This window comes from Magnolia sinica, chromosome 13 (genome assembly GCF_029962835.1).
Source record: "Magnolia sinica isolate HGM2019 chromosome 13, MsV1, whole genome shotgun sequence".
NCBI lineage: Eukaryota > Viridiplantae > Streptophyta > Magnoliopsida > Magnoliales > Magnoliaceae > Magnolia > Magnolia sinica.
Genome location: NC_080585.1, coordinates 10,827,921 through 10,849,046, shown reverse-complemented (window position 1 = coordinate 10,849,046; position 21,126 = coordinate 10,827,921). Strand labels below are relative to the sequence as shown.

At 39.5% G+C, this 21,126-nt stretch overlaps 1 protein-coding gene across 1 annotated transcript; it reads left to right on the top strand.

Moving 5' to 3' along the window:
* The first annotated feature begins 14,074 nt into the window (after positions 1–14,074).
* LOC131222777 (glutaredoxin-C6-like) lies at positions 14,075–14,997 on the top strand. The gene has a single exon (XM_058217973.1). The coding sequence runs from the start codon at positions 14,168–14,170 to the stop codon at positions 14,567–14,569; it is 402 nt and encodes a 133-aa protein (XP_058073956.1). The 5' UTR covers positions 14,075–14,167; the 3' UTR covers positions 14,570–14,997.
* The last annotated feature ends 6,129 nt before the right edge of the window (positions 14,998–21,126 follow it).

Sequence of the window (21,126 nt, the reverse complement as noted above, 5' to 3'; positions counted from 1 at the left end):
CTGAAAGACTGGAGGTGGGAAGAGGTATTTAATTACCTTTATGAATGATTATTATAGATTTTTTCATGATTAGATCCAAAGACGATGGCCTTAACATGTTCGAAGTCTATAGGGCTGAAGTAAAAAACACTTAGTCATAAAATTAAAATTCTTAGAAGCGATAGGGGAAGAGAGTATAATTCTCAAGCTTTCAATTATTATTGTGAATACCAGGTGATTATACACTAGTATACTGCTCCCTATACTTCTCAGCAAAACAAAGTTGTTAAGAGAAAAAATAGGACCCTAATAGACCTAGTAAATTCCATGCTTGGCTCCTCATATTTACCTCATAATTTATAGCGTGAGGATATTCTAACAACAACCTATGGTTTGATCCACTTGAGCTTTGGATATGATTCAATTCTGTATCATATATAAAATGATATGTAAAAACAAATGGATGACGTGGATAATACATATACATGATGATGGCACACAAAGTTTACTCAGTCCGCAAAAGCGGGATTCGAATTGGTTGGTGACCTTAACACCCGCCATGTGGTTGGCGTCAAAGCTTTATGGCCCCCACCATGATATATGTGTTTTATCTAGCCATCCGTCAAAATTTTCATCTCATTTTGCAAAATGAGACTAAAAATAAGGAAGATCCAAACCTTCGGTGGACCACAACACAGGATCCAAACTTATTCGGAGAGAAGTTTCGGGTCAATGCTGTTTTCCTGTGGTGGGGGCCCACTTCAATGTATGTGATGCATATCCACACTGCCCATCCATTTTTCCAGCTCATTTTATGGCATATGCCAAGATGCAAAGTAGATCCAAATATCAGCTGGGCCATACCACATGAAACATTGATAATTGAATGACTGCCATTGAAATCATCATAATGTCAATATCAGCTTGGTCCAGAACTTTTATAGCCCCACACAATATTTCATGGTCAATCACCTTTATTCATGTTTGTGTGACATTATCAGCAGCTTAGATGGTGAGTAAACGTCACGATGGATCCTAGGAAAGTTATAATGGTGACTGTTTAGTGATCACTATTTTCTGACCTCTGTTCAAACTTTGCTCGGTTCCACCAAACTCATGCTTATATAATATGGACTAAACCAAGCTTTAACAATGGGGATAGGCTTGATGTGTAAAACTTGAATAGAGGTATTAAATAAACCAGCTAAACCAAACTTAGGTCAAACTCAGTCAAGCTTGGATAATGTACAACTCTACAAGATATCCTTACATGTTTATTACTCATTTTAAGCAATGTGCTAAAAAATTGAAGTATATCGAAAGCTCATAGGTTGAAAAATTCTCAAAGGCCATCAAAGTTTTGAATGAAGCTGATATTTGTGTTTTTCCTTCCTTAAAATTGGTGTGACTTTATAAATAGGTTGTATGTCAAATAAACATCACCATATGCCTTGAGAAGGTTTCAACCATGGATGTCATTGTCTCCATTGTTTTCTTTTCTGTGACGTGATCAACTCTAATTTTGGATATCCTTCAGTCTTGGGCTCATGATCTAAAGTACAGTGCCGAAATGATTGACCCGCATGGATAAAACACATATATCACGGCGAGTCCACAAAATCCTTCCACAAAGGTTAGTGGTGGCACCAAACCACGTCTTATATGATACTCAGGCAACTTATGACATTTAATGCGCAGACACTTGGTATTTGTACACGTGGCATATCTTAGCTAATTTGTCACTAAGTTACAATCCCAAAATTGAATAAGTTAGACAATCCTAACTGTTGATACTTATTTATTGAGTGGTACTAAATAATGTTTTTTCATTTTTAACAGTCCACTCCAATTTCAAATGATTTATAAAAACTGTAACTGTGTCTCATAATCTGGACACTTGCACGCCAGTTATTTAAGTAATATGTGAGTCCCTGCGTATCATGCATCACGCTCCGCCAGAGTATCAATCTTTTTTCCCCTTTACAATATAGTAACTACATGGATAAACCCATCACAATCACTTTACAAGTAGAGGCCCACCACCTTCTCAGAGATAAGGCAGTCAGTACATCTGAAAGAAATAGGTCGATGATCATCGTACTTAAAGGATGCTATTAATAGGCGCACATGCATGCTCCTGATAAACTGGGCCACTTGCCGACGTGGGACGCATGCACAGGAAAACGGACGGCCTGCCCACCTGTAGAACTAGCACACGTGTAACACGTATCAAGATCCAAACCATTGATCAAATAGCATCCAGACAAACATGACTTGGCCCATACGCCAGGATTGTGGACTCATGACGAAGGTCCCGCCTTTTATTGCCTAAATGGACGGATAGGAAGAAATCGACCGGCGGTCTATGCTCAGTGTATTTCTCTGGCCGAAATGACTCGTCCTTTTAGCCACCGACTGATCGAGTTCAGCCCCACCTGGTGAACGTTGCGGATCTTTCACACGGGTGCCATGTTGGAAAGTATTTCGCGATGCTTTCCTTCCATCTGTCCTTGCGCATATGGCGTTTCGCATCCATCCTGCTCTTATCAACTGCAAATCAGGGTCCACGTCGGTTGACGGAAAGGACACGGGATCTTAGCCGTCGGTGGTACTTCCATTATCCGAAACGCACCTCCTTTTGTCGTATTACCTACCTTGCTAGACAATGAATAGTACACGTGTCTCGAGATCCGCATCCCCACGTGAGATGTAAGAAATGGACGGAGACGATACAAAGGAGTCCGGAAAGAAACGTAACGATGGACAGATCAAGAGAAGGATACAAATGGGAGCAGGCAAAGATTCAGACTGATGGCGTCAGATGATGCCTCATCCCACACGACTTGTCGACTCCCGTCAAAAAGTTGTCGGATGCCATGTCATCTCAACCGTCGACAATACATATATGGTCCACCAGAGCATGACCATCAGAAATCATGCGCAATCAGACTGTACACGTGGAAGATCCGTACATCGATCTGAATTGTCTAAATTGTGATATTATTACTGATGGTTCACATGCTCAAAATACCATTAATTGGACTGTACCATCAGGATATTAATGGTAATTTACATATATAATCTTTAGCCGTTCATTTCCCTGCCATAGATCGAATGGTTATCCTCATCAGTCACGTGATTTCTGACGTTGGTTATCGACGAAAGACCCTGACACCTTGATTGCTTGGAGACTGTATATGACAAGTGTGTATATATGGCCTACGTGCATAGAAGTGGCTGTGGTAGGGCAGCGCATGAAATAAATCCTGGACGTAGATGAGGGGAACGAACACGGGATAAGTAAGTGGGGTTTTGATCAAAGCAAAACCGCCCGAAAGTTGTAAAATATTCCCTCTATGACCTTGAGTACATTTGTAAAATTTTGAAGGACAATGTACATGTGAAAGAAGTGCCGCACCCGTACGTCGAAAAATGGATACATAGGGGATGCGGATTTCTTTGGGAAGGGGCATTGCGTTGTGAATCTAAGTGGGGCCCACCCTGATATTTGTTATAAAATTATCCTGTCTATTTTCTGAGCACATTTTACAACATGCAATGAAAAATTGATCCGGATTCAATATTCAAATGTGCCATACCATGGGAAAACTGGGGAGAGAAATGCCTACAGTTGAAATTGGAAAAAAGCAGGCCCACTTTAGTATTAGATTCGGGTAATTAACTTTTTATCTCGTATCTTAAAATAAGATTGTAAAACTGATGAATACGGTAAATTTATTACAAACATCACGATGGGCCCACCTAAGTTGCTAGTGGTAGGACACGAATCACTTCCGTCAACCCGGAGGGAAGGGGACCGGATTTAGTGGGGAGCAGATTAGGTATTACACAGGTAAGTAGGTGTTACCCCTACTATAGGGCCCACCTTGATGATATTTTGTATATCCATTTCGGCCATCCATTTCTCCAACTAAGCTGTTACTCAAGTAAACTTAATGATATTTCGTATATCATGCTGTTTATTTATTTTGCAAGGTTATTCTAAGATATGCGATAAAAAATGAAATGGATCCAAGACTTATAAAACCCAACAAATGATAACGGTAGCTATTCACTGTCAACTATTTCCTTGTAGTGTGATGCATATGGTTGGTGGTTGTGGCTCAATATTTATATCATTGACTTCTATGAAATTTCAATGAGAATAGACATAGTGGATTAATTTGACAAATACTACAAGGTGGGCCACATAGATGGTGTCCAAAGCCCCACAACCTTTAACACATGACAATCTCACCCCAGAAAACCCCGTCGCTTAACATATAACAACCTTAACTTTAGCAGAGGATAATCTATACTTGACAACCTAGACCTTTAACACATGAGAACCTCGACTCATAAAACATAAACCCTTAACAATCTTAATTCTTAACACATGACAATCGTGACCTTGACCCTTATCACTGACAGGACACCGTTTGTTACAGTCACCGTCGAGTATCTAGTAAGGGTCGAAGTTGTCAAGTGTTAAGGACTTGAGTTGTGGTTGTTATCTATTAAGGGTCTAGGTTGTCATGTGTTTAGGGTCATGGGTCCCATCGAGAGATATATATCAAATCTAATCTATCAATTAGCTTCAGAATTTAATTTAATATTATAAGCCAAAGAATAACTTACATTAAAAAAATTTGTAACACCAAGAAGTTTTCAATGGTAGGTTTTCAATCTCTATACTTTCTATAGTGTGGTCCACTTGAGCCTTTGATATACTTTATTTTTCAGCTTGTCTTAAAATAAATTTTCAAAATGGATGGACAGTGTAGATAAAATGTATGACAGGTTCTACTATTGATGGTACCCAATTTGCATTACCTCCCATCAATGGATGAAGATTTCCGGCTAATATACCCTTGGAAGGAAGTTCATGCCATTGGAAGTTATGTAGGGCCCACCATGATGTTTGTGAGAAATCCATTCCATCCAACAATCTTTTTAGATCACATTAAGACGTGAGACAAAAATTCAGATAAATTTGAAATTCAAGTGGACCATACGACAGGAAATAGTGGAAATGCATTGCCTGCTGTTTAAACCTTAATGAGCTCTACCGTGATATGTATATGCAATCCAAACCATTCTTAAAGTTGTCTAAATATTTATAATGTTATTCCTATTAATATAAAGTAAAAGAATAAAAATATTAGCCTAATCTAAAGCTACCGTGACCCCATAAATATTTCAACTATCAGTGTATGATATCTATCAATTTTTTTTGTTGTGGACAGTGGATTTCTCACAAACACCGTAGTGAGTTCCCACATGCTTTCACGGTACACTAAATTTAAAAAGGCAGTCAATGTCGTGGACGAAATATTTTAGAAACCTTAACTTTTTGTGCATTCGGCAACACCACAGGGCTACTTCGGTCAAAATTTATAACTTAGACACTGCCCACATCTTCAGGGTCGATCTACACGTGCCTAGCACGCACGGATACTGTTGCTTGTCGTTTTCCGTTTTGGTCAACGAGAAAGTCGTAGGTGACGCTGCAAGACGACAAAATAAAAATAATTAAAAAAGAAGAAGATATTAATGAGTCACAAAAAAATTAGCGGATTTGATCTTTGCACCCATCCCGTGGATCGGATCCAGTGCCTGTGGAGGCATCTGAGGTAACATGGCACCCTGTACTCATTGCTTCACGCAAGGCATACGTGGACTTGATCGAAACCGTTCATTTGATAGGTGAATAATTGAACGGGCCATAATCCAAAATCTATACTTTTTAGACTATCCTAACCCTTTGATCGGGTGATTACATATAAAAACTATAAGAAGAAATGCCCGATGGCTAAAGAAAAAAATGGCCCGTTAGATAGATGAATAGGAATCGAGAGTGGATTAGATGAGAACCCGGATCCACCCAGGTGGGTGGGACTCCTAACTGTGGGACCCACTGTAATATATGTGATCACATCCACGCCGGGCATCCTTAGTGTTGAAAGCTCATTTTACCGCATGATAAACAAAAATAATAATAATGAAAAATGAACCATGCTCAAATCTCAGATGAGCTGGTGACTGACCATACCAAAAAATTATTACAGGCTACAAAAGCTTTAAATCAAGTTCATATTTGTACGGTCTTTTTATTCTGGTGTTTGTGACTTTATGAACGGGTTGGATGACAAATAAATATTTTGGTGGAATCCATGAAAATTTTAATGGTGGGAATTCAATCAGGGCTGTTTCCTGTGGTGTGGTTCACTTAAGATTTGAGTTAGCTTCAATTCTGAGATCATGCCTAAAATGAGCTTTCAAAATGGTTGGACGGTGTGGATTTAAGGCACATACATCACTGTGAGCCTCACAGTCAGGGGTCCCACCCACCTCGGTGGATCCGGGGTCTTACATAATCCGCTCCAATAGTAATCGAAACATATTCTTTTAGGGGGAAAATCAACGGTTTGATCGGCAGGAGTTCTGTTTCGGATCATCACATGCATGTGCACCGTCCGTGGTGCAGAATCTCGCGTGAGGCATGTAATTGCTTTGCTTCCTGTTGCAGTAGATCCACGTCGGATCCCACACGCGTCTAGAGCCGTGCCATCCACGTAAATAGCACGTGCCAATACGGTACACATGTGAAGTAGACAAGATTTATGTCACGTGCGCCAGTATAGAAAACACCGTTACTAGTCATTTTCGGGCGCGGCTTCGGTGGATCCGCAGATCCACCCCGGTGCGTAGGACCCCTGACTGTGGGGCCCACCTTGATGTATATGACTACATCCACGCCGTCCATCTGTATTGAAAACTCATTTTGTGGGATGATCAAAGAAATGAAGCAGATCCAAATCTCAGATGGACCATAGTACAGGAAACAGTTGTAATTGACCATTAAAAACTTCTTGTGAGTACCAAAAGCTTTAGATTAGTGTACTGGTCTCTTCATCTAGGTCTCTGTGACCTTATCAACAGGCTGGATGGAAAATAAACATTTCAGTGAACCTCGTGAAGTTTTTAATGGTGGGGATTCAATCACTACTTTTTCCCGCTGTGTGGCTCACCTAAGATTTGGTCACGCTTCATTTTCGAGATAGTGCCTTAAATGAGCTTTGAAAATGGTTGGACGGTGGGGATTTAAGGCAAATAAATCCCCGTGAGCCCCACAATCAGGGGCCCACCCACTTTGTTGGATCCAGGGTCTCATCTAATCCGTTCCCATTTTCTACACTGCGACCAAACTTGCACGTGGATGGCTAACCTTGCCGCATTAATGAATTCTAGTCATGTTGGCACGTGTGTTTGTGTGTGATGCTCTGCAGACCATATTTCAGGTTTTCATTTCTGACAACGACAATCGGATCCGAAATGTTCGTAATCTGGACCATTCATTTGATCCGGCACACCAATATGGATGGACCATTCTCCACCAGAGGACGAAATAGATCAACGGTCCTGACTGCTGGACCGTATACTCCATTTGTCACAAGACGACAATAATATAATTCACAAATATTTACATTCTTACGACCAATATTATGTATTATGAGTTTTGAGAAGCCCACATGGCGCGTACATGCCTGTTCTGCCTGCACCCCACCACGTGTGCATCCAAACCGTCGATCAGATGGTTCTGATTCTGTAGATATTCTAACAAAAAAAAATCAAGCTGGTCCACTCATCCCGGGGAACCTTGTTACAGACGGTTTTGATGTCGTATCTGTAAGCTGTGTCATCCAAGCCAAATTTTCCAGATCTAAAGTCTCAAGTAGGGATCGAAAGCTTACCGTTGAAAACATTTGAAGAGCCACTGTAGTTTTGGATCAAGCTGGTATTTGTGTTTTCTCTTCATCCAAGTCTAATGGTGAATGTTTAATCAACACTGTTTTCCTGTAGTGTGGTCCATCTGTGATTTGGATCTGCTATTTTTGGGTCATGCACTAAAATAAGCTTAAAAAATGGATTGATAAAATACACACAACATGGTGTAGCCCACGGAGCACCGACCAGACCAGTAGCCACCTGCTTAGTGGCAGCCGTCACTAGCCAAACGGCGTCCAGATGCTGGAGCATGTAAAATCAATTCCGTGTTGTTTCTTGATTTTATTAAAGACCTGCACATGCAACACGTGAGCGGTCGAAATGGTTAAGTTTTACATGATCAATACTATAATCTATATTGCCTATAACATAGGGTGTTTTCGGGCATTTGGATTGAGTGCGGATCGTATGTGTTCAAGACCAGGAAATCGCATTACCGTATCTTCTCATTGGTGGACGTCATTTTTCCGACAAGATACGCCGTATTTCTCTCCTAAATAGATTGTTAGCTACACAAGACAGCTTTTAATGCGTTGAACTTTTTCAGGTCCTACCATGACCTTTTTTGTTAGATCCACACTGTCAATTAAAATTTTCAGATAATTTTAATACCATAAACCCAAAAAAGATGTATATCCAAGCTTAAGTGGATCACACCACATAAAGCAGTGGGGATCGAATAAACTACTCTGAAACTTTCCTAAGGTCATCCGTGAGGCTCTTTTTTCTTTTTCTTTTTTTCATCTTACATGTTCATAAGATCACACGTACATGGATGAAGTTAAAATAAAAATATCAACTTGATGGGAGTCTTTTGTGGCCCCAAGAAGTTTTCAATAATAGCATCAATTACTACTGTTTCGAGTGGTGTGGTTGTATTCTTTTGGGCTAGTATCCTAGAATGATTTGATTTGAAAATATGGATGGACAATGTAGATCTAAGAAAATGGACAATGTGGATCTAAGAAATACATCATTGTGGGCACCTAAATTTCACACATTAAGACTTTTGTTGCTTGTGAGGCAGAGCGGATTAGGTGATACCTTGGCCTCATTCAAGACAGTGCAACCCTTACCATGTGGCCCACTTTGATGTCTGTATTCTGTAAACACTCTGTCCATCTGTTATTTCATATCATTTTAGAATATGGTCCCAAAATTAAGAAAATCCAATTATGAAGAGGGCACTTCTCACCCGGCGTGACCAACTTATCCTGTATTGATATAAAACCATACAGATATGATCGAGGATGAGCCATTGGCTCAAAATAGGAGGACATTGTTGAGGCAAGAAAGGATCAACATGACACGTGGCCCTACCTTACAACAGAAGAAGTTGCTCCTTTGGACCAGCGATGATTATTATTTCTTGTTCCATTTGATGTTTTAAAATGTAATTTGTCTATTCAAATTATATATGTTGACCATGATTTATTTTGTTGATCGAATTGAGTTTTTAACTTTTAGTCTTTAAGACCCCAAATGGGAGGGTCTTTAGCTAAGTTAATAACAAAAGATTAGAACAAATGATTAATTATGAAGATATGAAATGTAGTTGTATATATGAATAAAGCCTATATTTTATGTAAGTACTACTAGTTGGGTAATTTTATTTAAACATATTAATTAATTTATGTATCCTTAGCATATAAGTTGTGATGAATATCTCAAGTTTCAAATACATCTTAGGTACTTGAAATATGAGTCATGACATCTAATGTGCACTATCTATTATGTAGGGCCCACCTTTGACGTTGGTCATCCATCACGTGGGGCCCACCATCAATGTTATTGTCCTAAATGTGGGGCCCACCTTCAATATCCACCACCCATCATGTGGAGCCCACCTTTTATGTGAACCATCCATCATGTGAGCCCCACCTTCGATGTAGGTTGTCCATCATATGAGGCCTGCCTTAGATATGGGCCACTCATAATTAAGAGTGACCTTTGATATGGACCATACATCTTGTGGGGGCCCACCTTGATGTGGATAATCCATTCTATAGGGCCCACCATTATTAATTGCCCACGGTGTGGAGCGCACCTTTATAGTATAATGTACATCATGTGGGCCCCACCTTCAATGTGGGCTGTCTATCATGTGGGCCTCGACTTGGATATAGGCTATTTATCATTAGAGGCTGACCTTTGATGTGGATTGTCCATCATGTGGAGTTACTTTGATGTGGGCCATCTATCATATGGGGTCCAATTCAATGTCCATTGACATCATGTGGAGCTCACATTTGATGTACACCATCTATCATGTGGGCCCCACCTTTGATGTGAGTCATCTATTATATCCGCCTATTTTGGATGTGGGCTATTTATCATTTGGAGTCAACCTATGATATTGACCATTCATTATGTGAGCCTACATTAATATGGGTGATCCATCAAGCGGGGCCTACCTTTGATGTGGACCGTCCATTGTGTGGGCTTGACCTTCAATAAGGACAGTCCATGTGGCCTCTTTGATGTGGACTGTGAGAGAGAGTAAGTGACTAAGAGAGAATTAAAAAGGTAAAAAGTAATTATAAAACTTTTTTTAAAAAAAGTCATGGGATAGCTTTGAGCGTGTAAGTTACTTTTATAATCATGTTTACCAAACTAACTTACTTAAATAGAAAAAGTATCTAAATGACTTGACATAAGTTAGAGTAACTTATTTGGTAGTATCCAAACCAGCCATAAAAATTATTCACAATATTAGAAGTATTAGATTGACTTAACAATCCTAACCGCCCGTTCTTGGACAATTGTATATGGAAATTAGTCTAATGGGATTAATTTTTAATTTTTAATTTTTATTAATTTTAATTTTTTATACCTCCCAATAAATGTCCACCAATCCAATGGTCAGGCATTAAAATAAGCTTAATTTTTGGTTCATTTCACATCTATGTTGGGATTGTAATTTGGGCAGTTTAATTTGACTACTTCATGTCACCTGTGGAGTGCCTAACTAATTTTTTAGTGTCTACATATCATGAATTACACTCTTCAAGGGTATCAAAGTTTTTCTCACAAGTAATATGAGTGCCTGCATTTACTTCAAATTCAATTCATTTATTATTTCTAATTTTATTATAAAGAGGCACAGTTCCGTCAGGTTGGTTCATTTATAATTGGTGTAGATGAGAATCCTAGGCTACTATAGCTGTGTATAAGTCGTACTTTGGTGCGTGAATGCAGCCAACTTGATCCCTAGGATTGCCACAGCATGAAAATGAGACGCTTAAATTGATAATCTTTTGTAAGTTAGTCTTAATCTACATTGGTTGTTGAGGTGCGCTCATATGGTACTAAGTACTTAATGCCCTCATCAACTGTACATTGAATCTGCCCTGTACATTTGTTGTTTCCTTCAATGTGCTAGGCCATGGGGCTAAAAATCAGCTTTAATATAAACTCTGGTGAGTCACCCAAAAGTAAGAAATGAGAGGATAGACAGAACTTAATAAAACCTTTTCCACTGTTTGTGGGGCTTAACTTATTGTGTATATGCGATCTAATCTATTCATCAAAAGCGCCCCCACTGGGATGAAAGGGTAAACCAAAATTAGGACTTTTCAAAAACCTAGTTGGGCCACACCAAGTGAATTTAGAAGTCTTAAGCATGATTTACATTGTTCCATGTATTGTGGCCACCTAAGTTTTGGTTTCTACGGTGAAGACTAGAAAGAGAACATATAAATGGGGCCGGCGGATCAGATGCATGGTTGAGATGGCCCCATAGCTACCAGATACTGGGTAACATATGACTGTAAGCTTAACGCCGGACTGGGTGACGTCAACCTCCCATCCCCATGCAGGGGACTGCCTCACATAGAAACGGATCAGCTACTCACCCTGCCATAGCCAATGGCTATTGGTCGGTGCTCTGTGGGCCCCACCATGATATATGTGTTTCATCCATGCCGTACACCCATTCTTCTAGATCATTTTATGGTATGAGCCCAAAACTGAGGTTGATCAAAATCTCAAGTAGACTGCATGGTGTTTATTGAACGCCCACCAATAAAAACTTCTTGGGGACCACAAAAGTTTTGGATCAAGCTGATATATATATTTTTCCCTTCATCCAAGTCTGCATGACCTAATCCACCAGTTAGATGTCAAATAGCCATTACAGTGGGCCCTAGGAGGTTTTTAATGGTGGACATTCATTCACTAATGTTTTCCCATGGTGTGGTCCACCTGAGATTTAGATCCACCTCATTTTGAGATCAAGCCCTTAATTTATCTTTCAAAATGGATATCTTTCAAAATGGATGGACGGCACGGATAAAACATATATATCATGGTAGGGTCCACATAGCACCGACCACTAGCCACCTGGCTGATGGCAGCGTCACTAGCCAAACCCCGCCCTCCTCACAGATGTTATTAACTGTTTTAATAATAATAATAATAATATTATTCAATATTAGATCTTACTAGGTGCGTGAACAAGAACAAGTGATGCATATTCTGATTTTTTGGTATATCCCATCCATGACATGGCCCAACTATGGTGCGGTCTGGATTCGATATAAGCGTGCATTTGCTTTGGTATCTTATCTCACGGACATCATTTTCTCTTTCACAGGACTGATCCTAAATTCATGACTCTAAAGATTCTCTTCATGGCAGACAGAGCTTTATCTTTAAAGTAATTTCCACTCGAAGATTATGATTATCATGGTGGTGGGCCGGAGGAGAAGATCATATCGCTCAGCCAAGCTAATGATGCCACGTGTCACGCGACTTCCGCACCGTCATCCGGAACCGTTGGCGGTACGCAATATTGGTGGTTGGAAAAGAGGGTGGACTACACGTGGCGGGCCGTCTTTGGCTGCGATAAATCCACCGAAAGCAGCGGACTGTATCCTGCGAGGTCGTCTCTCCATCTCCCCTAGAAAATAAGAAATTTCGAAGGCGAGGGAGGCGCCACGTGTACACGAAAAAGACGCTGCTGCCCATGATGCTAACGTGGAGCGGAGGGTGACGTCATAGCATACTCCGTTGCCAGGCGGCTAGGGAGTAGGGACCGTAACGCAACAGATCCGCGCCGTGTGGGCTGACGCAAAAACCCTATTTTCGTTTCGTGCTCTGGCTTTTAATCCGAAGCGGATTACGTCCGTACCCGGTCGGACAGTATGCCGTCCGACCAGAGATCCTGTCGATCTAGCCGTTATGTATCTGTTTATCCACGTCGTCCATCTATTTTCTAAAATCATTTTAAGATATCCGCCCAAAAATGAAGCAGATCCATCCGTTAAGTGGACCACACAAGAAATGACTCCTGCATTTAAAGCTTCGCGCATTAATAAGCTCACTATTTGGTGTGGTCCACTACAGAGTTGGATCTTCGTCGTTTTAGGACTTATACTTAAAATGATCGTAGAAAATAGATGGGCGGCGAGGATGATAGAAACATCACGGTACCGGGGTTCGGACGCAATCCGCTTCCCATTTATTCCCTCGACGAAAGTGACGTCAGCGCATCCGGCTTATGGTTGGATGATGTCATCACCGTCCTAACCTTCTTTGTGAGAAGCGTGTATTCTTGCTCGCGTGATATGTACGCAATGCATCGCGCATAACATGTCAATATTTCCCAAGAAAACGAGATCCAAACCATTCAAAAGGTAGGTAATGTTACGGGTATACAACGAATGTTAATAAAAATAAGAAAATATCCCATAAAAATGGACGGTTAGAAATGAATTACCAATATGAGATAATAAGTTTGAGCCCTTGATTTTTTAAAAGTGTTCCATACTTTATCAATAGCTGATTAGTTTCCTGAACAATACAGATATCTTCATGATGGTAAATATGCTGCGGTTTTCTAACTTTAATCTCAACCGTGCGAGTATCTTACTCATCATATCCGCTCTTCACTGTTCCACGAAGAGTTGTTTGATACATTGGTAGACCGTGAAAATCCATACTTATGCAAACAGATTTCCTACACATGCTATTCAAAAACATCAATCTAACCCATCTGAATCATTTTATTTAGTAGAAACAGCGCACGTTCTGTTCATTGATGTGGTAGGTAGTCCAAATCTAACCCTTCATTTTAATTTATTTTTCAAATATGTAGAATCTCTCGATTTATTTGACATCAGTCACATATAAATGTGAATTAAATTAATTTTTTAACATGGGCCCACTATTTGGACGGATTAGATTTGGTTATACATGTTCCTCATATATTTTTAGTTTGCATGGGTATGTAATCTCATAATCCACGAGAGTACCAACGTCTTTTCACACTCCCCATGTGACCGGCCGCTTCGCTACCTTTTTATAGGCTCCAGACCACCCTCTCTAGAATCCATCTCGCCCTCGCTCTCTCTCTCTCTCTCTCTCTCTCTCTGTCTGACGGAATCCATTAAGTTCGGACATGCAACGCGTACGGTGCCGGCCTTTTAATGACGGTGCCTGTTTGCAACTAACGGCGGGATCGGCCAAAGCGCCGTTATCGATCGACGTGGCTGAAACGACAGAGAAGAGGATCCAACGACTGGTGGCGGAGAATCCGGTAATCATCTTCAGCCGACCGTCGTGCTGCATGTGCCACGTCATGAAGCAGCTGCTGACGACGCTAGGCGTCCACCCCACCGTGATCGAATTGGACGAAGGGGAGATGGCTGCGCTCACCGCGCACGGTAGCGAGGCGGATTCCGGTCCGCCGGCGGTTTTCATAGGTGGGGACCACGTCGGGGGTCTGGAGAGCCTCATGGCCCTCCATCTCAGCGGCCGCCTCGTGCCCAAGATCCGAGAAGTTGGCGCGGCCTGGCTATGACCGTTATTGTAATTACCACCTCTAACCGAGGGTAATATTGTAATTCGGTAGAGCCATCTCTTCTCCTTGCACTTGGTAGGTATTCCTGCGAAATCTGGACCGTTCGTCTAGTGGCTCCCCCTACGGATTGTAAGATATCTATAAATCACAGTCTCGGATGATCCAGACCATTCAAATCAATGGCCTTCAAATCTGGGCATCAGTAGACATTCTGCAGTAAGGCTTGCAATAAAATTAACAGACGTGATCATGATATAATCTGATTATTAAGCTTTGTATCATCCACCCACTACGGACGCTCTGGATCTCAAGCTGCCACGTGTACGGAGCAGAGATGGATATTCCGGTATATGGTGTCTTGGGTTCTCCCGTATCTTTTTGCTTGTAATGCATGATGGGGTTAGATTTTCTTCTTTTCCAGGCTGTTTTTTTACTGGATTTTAGCATTTTACTTCTATTTACTTCTGGTTGCACCAAATATTATGAAATTTCACCATATTTAATGTCTACTTTGGTTTAGGATATCATGAAATTTCATCATATTTAATGTCTACTCAGGTGCAAGATATCGTGGGATCCTTACTCTTGCTAGGGTAGTAGACTCTCAGGAGTTTCAACACCCGGTCAAGGGTTCGAGTATCCATAGGTGGTGAAATCCCACTACGGCGTGAGTGTGTGGGGGTGTGTGCGTCTGTAAAAAGGTGCAAGATATCATGAAATTTCACTATATTAGGTGCAACCAAACGCACCCTTTACTTTTTTTCACTGTTTTCTTCTCTCTGGTAATAATAGTTGAGAGATGCTCCGGTGCTACCGTAGCACAAGTGATACAGTGCTCCTACTTGCATTGGGACTATTTCAAAGGTCAATTGATTAATCCAGACCGTCCATTAGGTCTAGCACACGTTTACATGGGCTACCATGCATATATCACACTCATTTGATGATCTTAACCATCTGGTATGGCTTCCAATATGGACGGTCAAGATCCTTTGTAAAAAAAAAGTCTAGCCATCAACTTCGATGCATTATGGATCTAAAGAGTCGTTTCTATTAGTCGATCCTAACCATCCAATCAACAGGCAGGAAGAATTGTGGCTATTAAAAAACATGGCCGGATCTAGGATGGATTTAATCATCCAATCAGTCTGATTTTTGCATAGCGGACTTTGAAATGTGTTTTTCGTGTTTGGAATGAGAATTATATCAATATTCTACTCTAACTTTTGTATAGCATACTTTGAAATATAATATGCACTAAAGGCCTACTTAGATTGTGAATTATATTAATATTGTAATATAAATGATGATATGTTTGTTTATGTAATTCTAATTTTATTTGTAATTTGGCACTCAAATACTAATGTTATACAATAAAAAGTTTTAAAATTTTGTAATCATTACAAGATTATGATACCCTGCTATGAAAAAATGTTCTTTTAAACATTTGAATTTATTATTATTTTTATTAATTTAACATTTTAATAATCTAAAAATGTCATCTATGCATTTCTTATTTTACCATGCTTTATCCAAACACAAAAATTGTTGGTCAATATACTATCCGTTTTTTTTTTTTTTACTTATTAAGTATTGTAATTTATATTATTGCATTTTTTAAAATGTAATTCACAATCCAAACACACCCCAAAAGCTAAATCATTCGGTTGGGCTGTCTTAAGTTACCCAATGCAACCGGGAGGACCATATAAGTTACAGCTCCCTCATTATTGGAGCATTTTCTATTACAGTTACTATGTATCTGATGGGACCATGCACGTGAAGGTGGATGCTGATTCTACTCGATATTGTGTATTTTGAAGCTGGAGCTCGCTTCTCACGTGGGATGATTCACACGTGACTCACACGCGTGTAAACTTGGATATCAGGCAAATATGATGACCGGTGTGTACATAATGCGGGCCAGTGGTTAGTTTATTTGAACCGTTGATGTGTGGTCCACCTTATGATCTTATCTGCCTGAAATCTTGGATATGTCCACTAAAATTTTGTGGTCTTCTCACCAACGGCTGTAAATCTTATACACGTGTACGTTGACCCCACCACGGAGTTGAGTGCAATTGGCTTTGGTCGGGTGATAATGGAAGAAGGCGTCACGTCATGTCGTCGCTGTTTGAAAGGACAGCTTGCCTACGACGTTAGACCTCGATATAGGCGCTCTTTTCTCTTTTTATATATATATATATATATATATATATATATATATATATATATATATTTAAGAAGTGAAGAACTGAAGAACTGAAGATATACAACCGTGTATTTTATAGTTTTGTTTTACGCTTACGTATTTTTTGGATGACATCCGGGCCGGCCAAAAGGTGGGTCGCGTCCTAAAGAATCACATGTAATGAAAACCAGTTTTGTCCCTTTAGTATTCGGGCTACACCTTTGATATCAACGTGTATAGCCAACGGTGTAACTTAGTTTATGCGTATGGCCTACCTGATACGTGGGTTGTTTCAATTTTTACTTGATTTGATTTTCATGGCATGCTTCATCCTTTTAACGGCTCAGATTTTCAACAGAACTTACGCATAAGCCCGTGATAAAAGCCTGTTTGTTGTTAACTACCGTACACAACGTGCATGAGATCATTTTTCTATATATATATATATATTTCCTTCTTTTTCTTTATCTCCTCCGTTGCTTCCTTGGGCCACAAGCTGCAATTGGGCTTACCCACGTTAGGGAGGGCCTGGGCCATTCGTTTACTAACCCACGATTAAGATGGCCAGCATGTGTTGCCTGCTGGGCCCCACAGGCTGAATATTATGACAAATATCATGTTCGAGATTTTGAAAATCTTGTGATAATATTGAGGAATTAACCTTAAATGATAATATCGAAATATTTTATAATTATTTAACCAAACAATTATTAAAAGTTACAACAATTCAGTTTTAAAATTATTTAGTAATTTATAATAAACATTTTTAAATATTTTATTTTTAGAGAGATCTTCCACCAACAATTCAAGAAAAACATTAAAATGTGTAAATCTTCAGAGTAATTCTGGGCTTAGAAATTGCTGTGAACTAACTTGTCACTATGATGCTCATATCTAATTATTAAAGCCGTTCAATATTTCAACAATACATGATTAATATAACCTTTGGTTTAAAAGTCATCCTTCATTTGCAATCCTACCTTTTATTTCTAGACTCAAATTGCAATGGATTAAAATATTAAATTCCTCACAGGACATGTGAATGCAAGCAAAGATGTATTTCTCTGTATATTAAAAAGTTATATTTTCTATTCATTAAATTTGAAATGTGAAAAAAAATATATATAATGTAGCACAGGTGAAGAACTAAAAGATAATAAAATAAGCATTTATTAAGTACATCTACATTAGCATATACATCAACATATAATCATAACGTGCTCAGGGTCTGAAGGTCTCACGGATGAAGGTATAAATAGAAACAATTAAACATGTGGTATAATAAACACATATGATATATGTGCATAGAATATTATATTTCTAGATAGACACAACTGAAAATAAGCTTATCTCACCTTTATCTCATAATTGTAACAAAGATATACCATCCTTGCTAACCCTTGAATTATGGTGACATGTCATCATTATTTTCTTCAATTTATATATATATATATATAAATAAATTTTGTAAAAAGCTATCAGATAATATCTCTCAGAAGTGGATTGGCTAGCGTACCTCATATAGCTGTATAGTGACTGTATTTACATCAGCAAGTTTTGTGAGTTTGATCATGAGGTATGTGTTATATTCAAACTGTTCATCTATTTGGTGAGCTCGTATTAAAGTTTGAGATGAAAAATACGACATAGCTATCGTAGACTACACTGCAAAAACAAGTGGGGGATTGAACGTCTACCATTGAAATTCTTTTTGAGGTAGTAGAAGTTTTGGATCAATATGAAATTTGTTTCTTCTCTTCATTTAGGTTTTTGTGACCTTACGAATAGCTTGGATGTAAATTAAGCGTTATGGTGGGCCATAAAAATTTGTTAACGATGAAAATCATTATCTCCGCTGTTGTTTGTGGTGTAATCCAGATTATTTTTGGATATGATTCATTTTTTGGATAATACTCTTCAATGATCTCTAAATATAGATTAATCTCTGATCTCCTTTGAACTGTTCATACAACTCAAGGAGCATCAGTGCTAGTCTTCACACGACATGTAACTACAGCAGCTATATAGCTGGTGTGTGGTACACCAGCCAATCCGCTTCCATATCTCCTGCTCACAATAACCTTGCTTGCATCATCTAGCTGGTCCTACAATAATAATGACAAGAGTCATATCCCAATGTATGCTTCCTTTGATTGTTGATGCATCATTACATCTAGAACACGAATAATCATGCACATTGGACCATCTCGACATGTGTGGCCAGTGATGTGACAGCATACTAAGTTATGATGGAAACATGTAAATATCTGCATACATGCATGCACACAATCACCATCATTCATGTCATTTCCGACACCATGGGAACTGGGGGGTTGAATAGGGCGAGCCCAACAGGCCTAACCAACCGTCAGATTTTCAATACCCAAGGGATGGCCCATTAACAAACATAGTAAAGGGATTTTCAAAGGGAAATTTCCTTAATAATTTAGATTTTATTAAATAATGCCCACACTAATCAAAATTCCCATATGATACTTTTCTAGAGGTGAAATTACCAAAATGGCTTATTTTTAAATAAGTTGTAAGATGGAGGATTGTGGGGCCACGTGTAGTTGTGTATCACATCCAATCCATCCAACAGATTACTCCCACCATGATGATTAGACGAACCAAAAATTATGCTAATCCCATAGGAATTTAGGCCACACTATAAAAAGCAATGTACACCACCGGTTGACATTTTCTTAATTTCTCCCCTCAAAAATCAATGCTCTTAAATTTCGGTTGGATTAGGCATTATTTGGTAAAATTGTAAAAACCCCCCGGATAATTTGTGAAATTGTTACATCTCTATTTTGGGATTATCCAAACACGCCCCTACCTGTACACATCCATGCAAAGTAGATAGGGATGGTCCACCTGATGAGTAGACCAGCCTGATTTTTTTCTCATGAAATCTTCAGATGCAATGTACACCTGTCAAGTGTGTGGTTTGGCCATACATGCTAACACTGCACACGTGTGCATGATCCATGTATGCGGGCACACATCAAGAAATTGATATCCATTTGGGTGGCTAGGATCATTTGCTAGGGTATAATTTTGAGTGTACGATCAAATGTTAGAATCAGATGATCCATGTGAGTTTTTGTTTATGTACAACTCAAGGCCCTCTGAAGAGCGGTCAGGATCTAATCAAGGGGAAGTCAACGGCAAACAAGAAGTGAAACTCCATGCGTCGGTAGTGGACTGGAGAGCATTGGATGAGCTCTTATTGGTAATATTTAAACAAAGGAAGCCGTTAACAATAATCCGAAATTTTAGGATCTTGGCCACCTTTTCAGGTCCATGTCTTAATAGAATATACCTGAGTATTATTCTACTCGCTATATCAGAATGCGGGCCCGGTACGCCTCACGTGTAGTCAATCTAGGCCATTCATCAGGTAATGCACGCTGTAAACGTGAATTTCATACAGCAGCTGTTGCCGGGGACTCACGCAATAAATTGATCTCTCGGGCCCACCATGATACAGTCATTTACTATGCCCATCATTTGTGCCCGGCCTGCTCATGATAGGACATAAGCCCAGAAATATGGACGGCCTATATCTCAAGTGGGGGTGCAGACGCCCTAAGAAGTTTTGGATGAGGCTTGTACATGGTTTTTCCCTTCAACCCATGAAACTTTACCTCATGAATTGGTTGAATGGCATATATCCATGGGAACTGGATTCGGTGAGGCCGGGGAATCTCTTGAGATTGGTGAAGCCTTGCTGTGGTGAGATTTGATTGAGCCACGTTTGCTATCACACGTGGGTTTAGACCAATCATATCTTGCCATGTCAAGGCCCCCTTCAACTCAGTGTTTCCCCTACTTCATCATTGAATCCGGTTTCATATGCATCATTGTGACCCCACAAAAGTTTCAATGGTATATGTTTATGCCTAGTCGATTATGGGTAAATTAAATGATTCAAAAGGTGTTATGCAACAGTTGTGTAGATGAACTTTAAAGAGAGTAGTTAGATTGTGTGGATGAACTTTAAAGAAAGTAGTTAGATACATACAATGTGAGAGTGTTACATACTAGAGTTCTATGAAAAATAAGATTCAGTGAATCAAATTTCATAAAAAAATAAACTTCCATCAAGTATTAGTTGTTAGGTTGAAATAGCAATAAACATACGTGATCTATTGTACATGTTGCTTCGTACAATGGGTTATGCTTACACGGAAATTAAGGAGATTTATATGACCGATTAACCAAATCTCGCTCAATGTGGAATCTTATGCAAGCCAACTATCTCTCAAAAGTCTATAAAAGCAGAAGTTGATGGAGAGCTTTGAGACCTTGCCACATACAATTAATCTCTCTACAATGTAATGTTACTTATCCTTATTTT

Excerpts from the sequence above, each read along its gene's own strand:
- LOC131222777 (XM_058217973.1), top strand. The coding sequence starts at position 14,168 with ATGCAACGCGTACGGTGCCGGCCTTTTAATGACGGTGCCTGTTTGCAA.